Source organism: Dendropsophus ebraccatus, chromosome 8, assembly GCF_027789765.1.
Source record: "Dendropsophus ebraccatus isolate aDenEbr1 chromosome 8, aDenEbr1.pat, whole genome shotgun sequence".
Taxonomy (NCBI): Eukaryota; Metazoa; Chordata; class Amphibia; order Anura; family Hylidae; genus Dendropsophus; species Dendropsophus ebraccatus.
Window position 1 is genome coordinate 28,596,446 of NC_091461.1, and position 13,392 is coordinate 28,609,837.

General features: G+C 42.6%; 1 protein-coding gene and 1 long non-coding RNA gene across 2 annotated transcripts in view; one reads left to right on the top strand and one right to left on the bottom strand.

Annotated features, from left to right (window-relative positions):
• LRRC27 (leucine rich repeat containing 27) overlaps positions 1-13,392 on the top strand; it is a 44,590-nt gene that overhangs the window by 18,316 nt on the left and 12,882 nt on the right. Inside the window, exons 5-8 of the mRNA XM_069978947.1 lie at positions 5,536-5,688; positions 6,976-7,192; positions 8,671-8,760; positions 10,836-10,929. Coding sequence (XP_069835048.1) covers positions 5,536-5,688; positions 6,976-7,192; positions 8,671-8,760; positions 10,836-10,929 — 554 coding nt within the window. The remainder of the gene's footprint in view (positions 1-5,535; positions 5,689-6,975; positions 7,193-8,670; positions 8,761-10,835; positions 10,930-13,392) is intronic.
• LOC138798475 (uncharacterized) overlaps positions 1-13,392 on the bottom strand; it is a 32,145-nt gene that overhangs the window by 13,088 nt on the left and 5,665 nt on the right. The gene's annotated exons all lie outside the window — the stretch shown is intronic.

The following is a 13,392-nucleotide window of genomic DNA, read 5'->3' on the forward strand; positions in this document are numbered from 1 at the left end:
TCTAGCCATGCTTTCAATAACCTATATGATGTATGAGAAAAATTGGTTATATTCACTTTCTACTTTGAACTTACCCCTTAAGGGTTAACTTGCTTTCCAAGCCTGTGAAGTTTTTAACATGTGTTATATGGTTCTTAATTGGGGGTTAGTCATGTGATGTACAGCACTACCCTTTATATAGCAATATGAGCTTGTATGTATCATGCTTCAGTTGTGAACAAGGCGCGAGAAGCGCTGAAACGCGTAAACTTTTATTACTGTCCTATGTGAAGATTTTCTAATAAAGTATGGAATTTTAATGGTATATGCTGACCTGGTGCTGGACTTTTTTCTCTGGTATGCTGTGACCCTGGCTCCGGGTCTTACCGTGCACCGACGGCTATACCACAGCAGGTGAGCTGACCAACAAACAGACTTTTGCAATTATCCTGGAACCAACAGGTCGTGCACACCTAGCTGAGCTGAGCACACTAAGACTGAAAGATACAGCATGTCTCAGCAATCTTCACAAACGGATAATGGAGAGGCATCAACACCCGTACAAGCAGGCATCGACCAGATACCACTGGGAGACAACGCTAGCAGGAAGGCTAAAGCCGCAGGCGTGTTTGAGATGAACCTCAGTTCAACGGGTGAGAATGCCTCTTCTGACCTACTTATACTTATGCGAAAGCTTGAACAGTTGACAATTAAGGAGTTAAAAGTGTGGTGGGATAAAGAAACCTTAATGAAATATGTGGAAAAAGAGATGATACCACGAGGACTGAGGTTGAAAAAATTGCCCACACGTGTATATGACCCTGAGTTTAAAGAAGAATGGGAGGCAGCTTTATCTGAGTGCTCACAAAAAATTATGAAACTTATTATCAACAGAGAGCAAAAATATCTGGCTGCATTGGCGGATGAAATTAAAGAAGCCAGAACCCAGATAAACCAGTTTCAACAAGTAACCGGCTTTGATGAATTAAATGTTGCCATTAAAACTAATGTGGAAAAACTAGAAAGTGAAATCATGACCTTCAAGCGCACCAAATTCCAAAGAGATGTATTGGACTATGAAAGAAAAGAGGTATACGCCTGGAAAAATTTCCAAGAACAAAATGATTTGGAAAATGGTGCCTCTACCCCACGGTCTATCCTAAAAAAACGCTTCTCCAAAAAACGCAAGTCGAATAAAAGTCCTGCGGATAAACCGCATGTGAGCTTTTCAGATTCTGAGGACCAACGAGGACTTTCTTCCGAATCAGACACATCGGTGGCAGGACCATCGACCGCAGCAACGAAAAAAAGCACTACAAAAAAGACGAAAACTCCAAAAAACGGAGGAGAAGAGGCGGCCGGAAACACGGGAATAAGAAGGTACCCAAAGAGACAATAATACCTGAACTGTCAGTTATAAATCTGTCTGGCCAAATTATCTCTGATATACAGTTGTCTGTCTTACAAAAGGGATTGAACTTTTCACCTACCTGTAATTTTGATTTATTTAAAACTATACTAGATGTTAATAAATTTTCTCGCAATTTAACAGTCAAAAGACACTTTTTTGACAGCCAGAAGGAGGATAAGGTAACATCTAGTATGGAAAATATGTATTCTGTTAACATGTGTACTAATTTAACTGAACAGCTGTCCACTTTGAATCTACATTGTCTAGCTGCAGAATCTATGATAGAGGACAATTCACATGCTGCATCTTTTGTGACTAGCAATCCTGGGTTTTACCCAGTGGCTTCACGCTGTGAGGCACTGGATAGATTCCAGGAGCTAGTAGAGAGGGATCTTACGAACCTTGAGTCGGCAGTAATACTGAACCACGCACAGGATAATTTAACTAAAGAAGAGCGGCTTGCTCTCATGGAATTAAAAAATAATAAAAATCTTACGATCCGTAGTGCAGATAAAGGTGGAGCGGTAGTACTGCTTGACTCGGGTTTATATGAAAAACTTAATTATGAAATGCTTGCGGATACCAATACGTATCGTAGGCTTTCATCAGATCCTACAAAGTTGTTTCAGACCAAACTTCAACGATTGGTAGAGGATGGTGTAGTTATGGGGGCTATTACTCAAAAAATGGCAGATTTTCTGCTGGTAGAAGATCCTATTACCCCGACATACCACTCTCTGCCAAAAGTACACAAGGGGACCTTCCCCCCCCCCATGAGACCCATAGTAGCCGGGATCGGCTCTATGGGAGAACGACTAGGCTCATGGGTAGATCATTACTTGCAACCTTTGGTTACAGTAACCCCCTCTCATGTGAGAGATACGAAACATGTACTGAATATCATGAGGAATTTTGGTTGGTGTGAGGGGTGGAAATTAGCTACAATGGATGTGGTAGCGTTATATCCTTCCATTCCGAGAGAGATAGCTATTACATCACTAGAATACTATTTAAAAAAATTTGGCTCATACTCAGATCCAGAAATTGAATTTATCATTATGGCTACAGATTTCCTTTTAAGCCACAATTATTTTGTGTTCAATGAAGAATATTATTTACAGATCCAAGGAGTGAGTATGGGAGCCAAATTCTCACCACCCCTAGCAAATATTGTGATGTCATGCTTAGAGGAAAAATACATATTCTCAGCAAACAACAAATTTCTGAAGCATATTCAGTGGATCGGTCGTTATATAGACGACTTGGTCCTGGTGTGGAAGGATTCGGAGGATTCCTTCAAGCTATTTGCTGAGTATATAAATAACAATGAATATGGTCTGAAATTTACAACATGTTTTGGAGGTAATGAAGTATCCTTCCTGGATGTGCGTTTGGTGGCTGACACGAACAATAATTGTGTACAGATTATGCCATACAGAAAGGATTGTGCAGGTAATTCTATACTGATGGCTACATCGTGTCACCCACCACACGTCATCCAGAATATGCCCTATGGGGAGTGTCTAAGGCTCAAAAGAAACTGTAGCAAGCAAGATACATATGAACTGGAGTTGGAAAAACTAAAAGACAGATTTAAGGAAAGGAAATTTCCGCAAGAAATTTTGGATTCAGCAATAGAGAGGGCAGCATTAGTGAGTAGAGAAGATCTGCTGAGTGAGGAATTGTCTAATAGGAAAAAGAAATCTAAGGACAGATCGGACAATAAACAGGTAGTTTTCGTCACCACCTACAGTAAACAATTTTCTAAAATAAGCAAAATAATAAAAAAATATTTACCACTGTTGTGGCAAGATGACAAACTGCAGGTGATGACGAAAGGAGGAGTTAAAGTAGTGTCTCGCAGAGCCCCCACCATAGGAATGACTCTATCCCCCTCACTTTATGTTAGAGAGAAACCCAGGGAACAAACCTGGCTAGATGTGAAGGGGTCATATAAGTGCGGACATCAGCGATGTATAACGTGTTCACATGTTGCGATTTCCAAAGAAGTAACATCATGTTCTAATAATAATACATATAAAATCCAAAGTTACATAAACTGCAATACAACCCATGTAGTTTATGTTGCTACCTGTACACTCTGCAATGTACAGTATGTGGGGTGCACATCCACCAGCCTCAAAATGAGAATTAGGAAACACATATCAGATGTGCGCAATGAGGTGGTGAATGTATCATCCCTAACCAGACATTTCAGGGAAACCCATGCTGGAAAGGTACAGTCCCTAAAAGTTATGGGCATTGAGAAAATCTGTCCACCAAAAAGAGGAGGTTCTCTGAGACGTAAACTATTAAATAGAGAATCCTTCTGGATATTTAGACTAGGAACGAGAGTCCCAGAAGGTCTGAATTCAAGACATGATTTGATCCTGACATATTAAGGTCTATAAATATATTGTCTGGTGCTTTATATACTACATTTAATGTAAGCAACTTTCTAGCCATGCTTTCAATAACCTATATGATGTATGAGAAAAATTGGTTATATTCACTTTCTACTTTGAACTTACCCCTTAAGGGTTAACTTGCTTTCCAAGCCTGTGAAGTTTTTAACATGTGTTATATGGTTCTTAATTGGGGGTTAGTCATGTGATGTACAGCACTACCCTTTATATAGCAATATGAGCTTGTATGTATCATGCTTCAGTTGTGAACAAGGCGCGAGAAGCGCTGAAACGCGTAAACTTTTATTACTGTCCTATGTGAAGATTTTCTAATAAAGTATGGAATTTTAATGGTATATGCTGACCTGGTGCTGGACTTTTTTCTCTGATATATATATATATATATATATATATATATATATATATTTATTTATATATATATTTCTAACACATCAGTAGGGAGAGAACATGCTAAGCGCACACACTAGCTGATTCTACTGGTCATTTGGGGGTCTGATCACAACAGTCAGAACCTTCGATATGTCTTTATTACAGATGAGCGAACCGGGTTCGGGTTTGAGTCCATTCTAACCCGATCGTTCGGCATTTGATTAGCTGGGGCTGCTGAACTTGGATAAAGTTTTTTCTGCAAAACATGGATACAGCCAATGACTATATCCATGTTTTCCACATAGCCTTAAGGCCCTATTCCACAGAACGAATATCGGCCGTATTCGGACGACATCAGCCGAATAGAGTGCAATGATCAGCCGACATCATTCATGTCGGCTGATTGTTGCAGTCGCTTGTTTTTCAACATGTTGAAAAACAAGCGACTGATATAGCATCGATCTGCTGCCGTCGCTCCGTTGAATAGGAGCATCGGCAGCAGACGCTGCTGTATCCTATGGGCTGCCCGGAAGATCAGCGATCACCCGGGCAGCCCCCCTGCAGCTCCCCGCCGCCCCTCCCGCACTCACCCGCTCGCTGCTGCTGCTGCGTTGAATAGCGGCGGCAGCGAGCGGGGAACGAGGAGCAATCAAATGCCGAACGTTTGGATGGACTCGAGCATGCTCGAGGTTCGCTCATCTCTAGTCTTTATGACTTCATATCTTAGTGCCCATTTAGTCCACTTTAAAAAAACGCCTGCAACTTGCTCTGCCCTTCATACAGTCGCTGCAGATTCTCCACAGATTCTCCAGTCCGGTTCCAAAGTTTTTTAGCACTCGCCATGTAGGATGCAGGAAAATACTTTAATCCTCGTTCCCTGAACAAAGTAAAGAAGGTTACAAAGAGTGTCTCTTTCTGGAGGACCTGTAGTACGCAGACAGCCTGGGATTTGAATAAGCACCATGGAATGTTTCAGTGCTCATGTGGTCTAGGATAGAATGGCATTTAACTGGGCTGCGGGGACATGTTAGTAATATAAACTTACCTGCCCCGTTGCACCGCCAATGCAATTTCAAGGTATGCCGCAACGCACCGTTCCCTCTGGATATGGAAGCTTAGCATAGCCAGTATAAATTCTTTGCTGAGCTTCCACCTCACAGATATCTTGCAGAGAGTGGGCAGCCTAGGGCCCGGCAGCAGCATCGAAACAGGACAGGTAGGTATACAATATAATTTTATCCCGGACAACCCCTTTAAGCTCTATTGTCCAAAGCAGAAAACTCCTTTAAAGTTTGTACTGTCAGACTCCTTAATTTGAGTTCTAATTGAATTCTGTTTTTTATTGTACAGGGGACCTGTCTACACTGAAAGCCTTGAACCTAAGACGTTGTCCTCTTGAGTTTCCACCAGAAGAAATTGTTCACAAAGGACTCGCATCCATATTATCTTTTCTGCGTAGCTTCAAAAAGCAGGCTCCTGTACGTCCTGATTCTGAGGTGTCAGGTAAGATGACTCAGCCTTGTGCTATACATTTTAGGTATGTGCAGCTATAATTAAAAACACCATACAGCATGGTCCTATAGCCGTCTATGGGAGCCGTGATACAGATTTATATAAAGTAGTTCTGTAATAAGTGTGGGTGCATTGATCCAACATCAGTCGGACCTGACAACTGAAGGATTATCACAAAAGCACAGGCAACATGTAGGCGTTGAGATACTTCAGAAACACAAAACAAAATGTAAAAAAAAAATCAGCATTTTTTTTTTTTACTTTAGATGTGTCTCTTATCTTCCGAGGTTTATTGTTGTTTCAATTGTATTTCTTAAAGTGATACTGTCCCCACCATGGAGTAGTTGCCGTTTTTCGGCACCATTAGCTACTGATTCTGTTCTGTGTTCCCAAAATACCCTTGACAGAGCTGTCCTGGTCCTTCTTTTGGTGAAAAAATGCTTGTAATCATTGGTGGACAGTGACATAGAGGCGGGGCTTCTCAGCCTCTAAGTCCCCTCTTTCCTCTCTGGTTCCTAAATCCACACCCCCAACCCCTTGTGACGTCACCAGGGGACAATCCTAATGCAGCATGTGCCAGACCGAGTAGGGGAGAGGGGACTCCGCGGCCAAGAAACCCGCCTCTATGACACTGTTGACCTAAGGAAAGACCAGGACACCTATGTCAAAAGTAGTTTGGGAACCTACAGCAGACATAGTATTCATGATGCAGAAAACAGCATCTACCCAGTGGCAGATTAATGGTACCCTGGGCCGTCCACCCACCCTGGACTCCCATCCCCCTGCCATGTACAGACGCACTGACACGGTACCCTAGAGAGACGGGCATCAGGGCGCCTGCAGCACATCCGTAGCTTCGGTGCAAGATTTGTGATGGAAAAAGAAACAACTCACTTCTCACACACTCCCGTTGTTGCAGCTCTCCCGGCACCCACCCTCCTCCTCTGTCTTCCGACTGTGCTCGAAGTCCCACCCACCTGTCAGCTCTCTGTATTTGATTGAGCGCTGACAGGCGGCCGGGCGGCGTCTGTAACACATGCTGCCTGTGCTGGAAGACAGAGCAATGGGGGAGTGTCTGGTAGGTGAGGGTTGTTTTCTTATTCATCATTTATTGTGATCATCGGGACCATCTAATTTAGAGGGGCTGCACAGAGTTTCTGACACCTCTGTACCAAATCCCCACAGGTACAGCTTCACTTTTCCCATAGTCCATTCATCCATTGCACTCTCTGTGTACAACATGAGTATCGGTAATCACACAATGTTTCCTTCCAAAAGAATTGCCCCCTATGGAGAAGCTGAATCTGAAAGAATTGCGATCCAGCATGGATCTGTCAGGTGACTGGTCAAGCAATGAAGAAATGAAGCACTTTGAGATGCTGAAACATAAAATAGAAGAGAAACAAATGGAAGAAATGCTTAGCTGTCATAGGAAGCCTCAGAACATGAGGGACCCTCCGAAAGGATCTGGGTGGAAATTTCTAACTGAGTCAAGGTAAATGAGATCTAGATAAGGGCAGAAGTATCAATCCTCCCAATACACATGAATGTTCGGTACCGCTGAGCATTCATGTGTACCCTATGGGAAGTGGTGTGGTAAGCCACAGCCAGACACCTCTTGTGGCAGCTTATTACTCCGAGCACAAAGGGGGTCAGGCAGTGAAAATCCATCTTATCTTGTTCTTATCTCCACTGACATCACCTGTTGGTGGAGAGTGGGGCGGCCCCCTTACACCTTACACTGTTCTCGAATCTGTCGGCCCTCCATACACGTGACCCAAAAAAGCTCCTGTGTTGACTGCTAGGTGAAAGTAGCGACACAGATAACATTACTGGTTTTGTGCTTTGAGTTTAGTAGGCAAAACCATGTTTACACAATGTATCGTCAAAAAGTGGTTTTCTGTAGAAAAAAATCTAGAAATATTTTCCTTGAAATGATCTAAAACTGCTATTGCAACCACAGTAAAGCCATGGCTAGTGAGTTTTTATAGCTGTGCATTATATGTAAAGGTATAGGTATGTGTTTTAAAGTGTCACTGTCGTGTTTTTTTTTTTTTTTTTTGCAGAAATCAATAGTCCAGGCGATTTTAAGAAACTTTGTAATTGGGTTTATTAGGCAAATATGCCTTTATCTACATTCAAAAAGACTTTCCCCAGGTCCCCCTCTCCTCTCTCTCATCCACTGCTCATTATCAGGAAATCTTGACTCTTTTACATCAGTCGAGCCCTGTCTAACCTATGGAGAGGGGAGGAGGGAGATTAGTCGCCAGCATAGAGCAGAGAACAAAGGATTACACAGTGGGACCTGTGTGAAAGCCTATTCAGAGGTCAGAGAAGTCAGTGCTGACTTCAGAGGAGATAGCCCGGTGATGAAGCTGTAAATTAACTCTTTATTGTCCTGTTTTGGTGCCTCATCTCCCTCCACCCCTCCTCTCTCCATAGAAAATCATGAAGACAGGGGGGAGAGTTTCATACTGCTTTTTCATGATAAAAATGCATTTTTCGGCTAATAAACCCAATTGTAAACTTTCTTAAAATTGCCAGTGACACTTTAAAAGTAAAGCATTACTTTCCTGTATACCATTTAAAGGGTGGTTTTTACCACCATAGACCATATATTACATATCCACAGCCTATAGGGCCCCACTTAAGAATTTCTATAAATGTTCATGGTGGGAAAATCCCTTTAGTTCCTGAAACCATAATTTATTTGTGAACTTCATAGACCATTACAGGCCATAGAGATGCAGGTAACACTTTGGTGATGTTTTTGGGCATACTGTAGGACAATATGGGAAGGAAGGCGTGGATTACAGCTTCTATAAGTGATTTATTAGGTTTTTATCAAGCAGACACAGAGTATTTTATTAGTCTGTCTTTTTTCCTCAAGCAGCACATTTCTATGACCCCGCCACCGCTGGGATTCACCGTGTAAATCACTGACTTGTATTCTTTTTTTGGACATTTCCCCAGACCTGCAATGCTCTTAGAAAGGAGAAAGTCAGAGGCTGATAGACAGGCAGAGGAGAAGGAAAGGCTAGCCATGGTTATTCAGAAGCAGAGGTGAGTTATGACTCATGGATGTGTCTCATAGCTTTCCGAAAGCAGGAAACTCATCAGGCACATACTGTCTTCGAGGGGTTTTATGACTAGGGATTCATGACCTCCATCAGTTAGTTAGGAGTGAGCCTCGCTCTCTTTGGAGAACACGTCTGTGTATTATATGGATGACATATAATTGAGAGCTGTGTAATGCCTCATTTCTCCTCTGATTGCACTGTTGGGGAATTTAAAGGGTTATTCTACTCAGGGATATGCAATGAGACGTCATTCTCATTGCTAAGAAATGTCATCACTGTATAACCGCTGGGGGTTTGACATCTAAAACCCTGTCAGGTTCTGAGAGTGAAGTGTGTATGTAGGGGGGTGGGGGCTGCAGGCTGATATAGAACTGTGCTAGGAACTATACCATGATCACATCTGAGTGTAGGGAAGACATAGAAGGGGACACAGCACTAAACCTGCACTGAAGCTGTCAGGATTGGTGGGAGTTCCAGGGGTTGGACCCCCATCGATCATAAACTGATAGCATTTACTATGGGAATGCTCCTTTAACACATACTGCCAGGTCAAAAGGGGTGGGAAGGTGTTAGCAAAATGGGTGTGAATGCTAGACTCAAGAGGGTGATTGGGAGCTTCATAATCAGTCCCCCTCCCAACATGATTATGGGGCTTAAGGCTATGTTCACACTAGTAAGTTTTGTAATAATCACGGCCGTTGTTGCCAATTTGCAATAACGGCCACGATTATTACGGAACTTACGTAGTGCTGTCCTCTTTGGAATCCTGGCCGGAGTATATACACATAGTATACACTCCGGTCGGGATCGGACAATACAGTTTTCGCGGCCACTATTCACTGAATAGCAGCCGCAGAAATCCTGTCAGTGCACACAATGGAGCGTGCAGCGGCGAATTGGGATGCTGGCCGTTCTGTGACCCAGCCAGGTCCAGAACGGCCAGTGTCTTGCAAAGTGGGAACATGGCCTAAAGAAGTATTCCGTTCTGGATGGAGTTATGTGCTATATCCACATATGCAGAATCCACAGGATAGAGCATAATTAAGAGATGGAGGTGAGTATAACCGCTGGGGTCTCTCTCCATCTTATATGGGGACCCCAAAATCCCTGCTAGATGGAGCTGTGGTCCATGCATGGACGTAGCCACTCCATTTATGTTCTTTGGAGCGGCTGGACATAGATGAGTGCACCTTTCGCCTATCTTCAGCAGCTTTATAGAGAATGAATGGCATGGCGACAAGCGTGCGTGGCCCACCGCCTGGTTTGTGGGGTCCAGTGCATACTGTGGATAGGGCATGACTGATCCAGATAGAAATACCCCTTTAAAACCATATGAGACAATCGAGCCACTGATCTCCTAGATTGGAGCTTGGATACGGAGCCTATTACATGGCTTAATAATTCTGTCAACAGGATTGCACAAACATTCGCTAGGTCATTCGTGCAGCGCTAGCGTTAGTAAGCCATCGGAGAGTTGTACAGCCAACAGCATTGTATTTTTTATAACGTGTCACAAATTAGCGATCAGCCAATGATCATTGTTGGCCCTATTACATTAGATGGTATCTGATTGAGCACATGTAATAAGGCCTTAAGCCTGGCTTTCACACCCCATAAAGTTTCTGTCCACTAGACAATTCAGTATAAACTGCAGAAAAATATGTGATAGATGGAAGAAAGCTGTATGCTGTGATATACCAAAGGATTTTGAGCAGGATGTCTGTGCACACAGTAGAGTAAATCCTAGGAGTGAGAGTCCAGATTATCCCCGTATAGTGATGGACCGCCATCTATGTATACACTGATACAAGTAAATCAGATTGTTGTATATAAAACGTGTGACAGTACTGAATCAAATTCATTTCCATAGGAGCCACAGGGTCATCATACAGCAGTACATGGAGCGCCTACAGCTCTACATGTATAATACATTACTCAAAGACAATACAAAGACTGGCAATGACTCTTTCCTCCCACAGCTTTTTGTGTTGTAGCTCAGGTCCAATGATCCAAGGTTAGAATTTAAAAATTTTAAATAAATGCTATTTCCCTTGTTAGGAATCAAGAAATCCTCAAAGATTGGCAAAGACAGACCAAGCTCATGCAAGATCAGAAAGCGAGAAGCAAGAAGAGGACAGAAAATCACCATGAGGTAGGTATATATATATATATATATATATATATATATATATATATAAAAATATCTGTTACCAATACAAGATGCAGAAGAGACAGGGCCAGCAGAGGGCGCTGTGGTATCATCTGCGTGATTGCTAGAGGTTGGAGATCCCTGCCTTGACATTTCAGTCATCCTTATTTTCCTATGTAAGACACTATATGCTTTATAAAGGAAGCTAAAGGTGACTATACACATTAGACAGATATTGGTGTCACTCACTTGTTGACCATTCATTGCGCCCCCTACAGCAGATGTATAGGGAGAGAAGGGTCAGGCATGTTGGTGGCAGAGACGTCTGGCAGTAGCTTTTTCCTTTCTCCCCATTCAGGACATATGTGTTAGTTGACATGTATATGGTATAGTGGTCAGACAAGTGGCTTATAGTTATCTAAGATGAATGACCATTGAAAGCGCCATGTAAAACAAGTAATGATGATGATGATTATAGGGGTATAGCCAGCCCCCATATTCTTAATCACACATGATGGTGAAGAAGATTGGGTTAACTTATAAAGTGAGTCTGACAGCCCCCCTTTATATATGTCACTGACATCAGAGCATGGAGAGGACGCTGCCAGAATGATCGCAGACATGGAGCTGCCCGAACCATGACAGGGTCTGGTATGGGAACGTTGATGCAGTGTATTCAGGATGGAAAGACATCAGTAAGGTTTATTAGTTTAGGCAACTGAGCTAGGCTTCACAAAGTCAAAGCCATTTAAAGGGGTTGTCCAGCGAAAATCTTTTTTTTTTTTTTTTTCTCAAACCAACTGGTGTCAGAAAGTTATATAGATTTGTAATTTATTTCTATTAAAAAATCTCAAGTCTTCCCATACTTATCAGCTGCTGCATATTATGCAGGATATGGTGTTTTATTTTCAGTCTGACACAGTGCTCTCTGCTGACATCTCTGGCCAAGGCAGGAACTGCTTAAAGTAGGAGAGGTTTTCTATGGGGATTCATAGAAAACCAAGACAGAGTTCCTGTCTCGGCCAGAGCTGTCAGCAGAGGACACTGTGTCAGACTGAAAATAAAACATTTCCTGCATGACATACAGTACAAGCTTGTCTATTGAACAGAACACTGAATACGTTTTTTCACATTGCCTTTCACAGCATCTGGTGGGGTGGAATGCATGTGGGGTACTTCCTGACTTATACCTCCATTGTATAGCTATGAAGGATGACTGTGGCATCCACCATATATAAACTCTGATTTATACTGCTCTGTATATTTTCTTTATTTTACTGAATCCTGCTCTGCGGAATAGTGTAGAGGTGTTTAATATGCCAACCGGCAATTGAAGGGGTACTTTCTTTCAAGTCAGCTGGTTTCAGAAAGTTATATAGGTTTGTAACTTAATTTTATTGAATATCTCAAAAATCTCAAGTCTTCCTGTACTTATCAGCTGCTGTATGTCCTGCAGGAAGTGTTGTTTTCTTTCCACACTGGCATGATGCTCTCTGCTGCCACCTCTGTCCGTGACAGGAACTGTCCAGAGTAGCAGCAAATCCTCATAGAAAACCTCTCCTGCTCTGGACAGTTTCTAACATGGACAGAGGTGGCAGCAGAGAGCACTGTGTCAGACTAAAAAGAAAAAAACACCACTTCCTGCAGGACATACAGCAGCTGATAAGTACTGGAAGATAAGTACTGGACTTGAGATAGAAATAAATTACAAATCTATATAACTTTTTGAAACCTGTTGATTTGAAAGAAAAAGATTTTCCCTGAATTTCCCCTTTAAAAGGAGACCACCTGATGGAGGCCGCTGTGAAACTTTTATAAGGTGATTGGAGTCTGTGGATTAGTTTTTTCGATATTTTTATGCATACAGACATCACTTATGTACTGTGGTCAGAGCCTTAAAGGCCTGTTCCCACATAGAATAGAGGATAACAAGCCGGGGTTCTGACCACTGCTGTGAGAACATAGACTAAAACATCACCGCAATGAATGGAGCGCTAAGTTGAGATGGGAATACCTCTTTAAGGCTCGTTTACAGAGGCCGATTTGTCGGGAAATGCCTGTAAAGGGCCAGGAATAAGCCAACGATTGAGTATATACTTATTTGTCAGCTGAATAGATCAGCCATTTAAATTATTGTTATGGACCTCCCATTGCCCTGTCTAAACAGAGGCTGTGCGGCCAATAACATTGAATTCACATGGGCCATCTGATTTAGCCTTGTAAAGGCTGATCACTGATCGGCGCTGGTTTGCTGCCAGGCCTGTAGAGTATTCAGTGTCAGGCTATGTTCACACAACGTAAGAGACCAGCCATGTCACGGAACGGCGGGTCTCTGAAAAGATGCATCCGCCGCATCAGAACTTCCCACAGCACACTATGGAGCGAGCGACCAGAGCCGCACACTCCACAGTGTGTACTGACAGGGTTTTGTATGGACGCTATTCAATGAATAGTGGCCACAGAAAA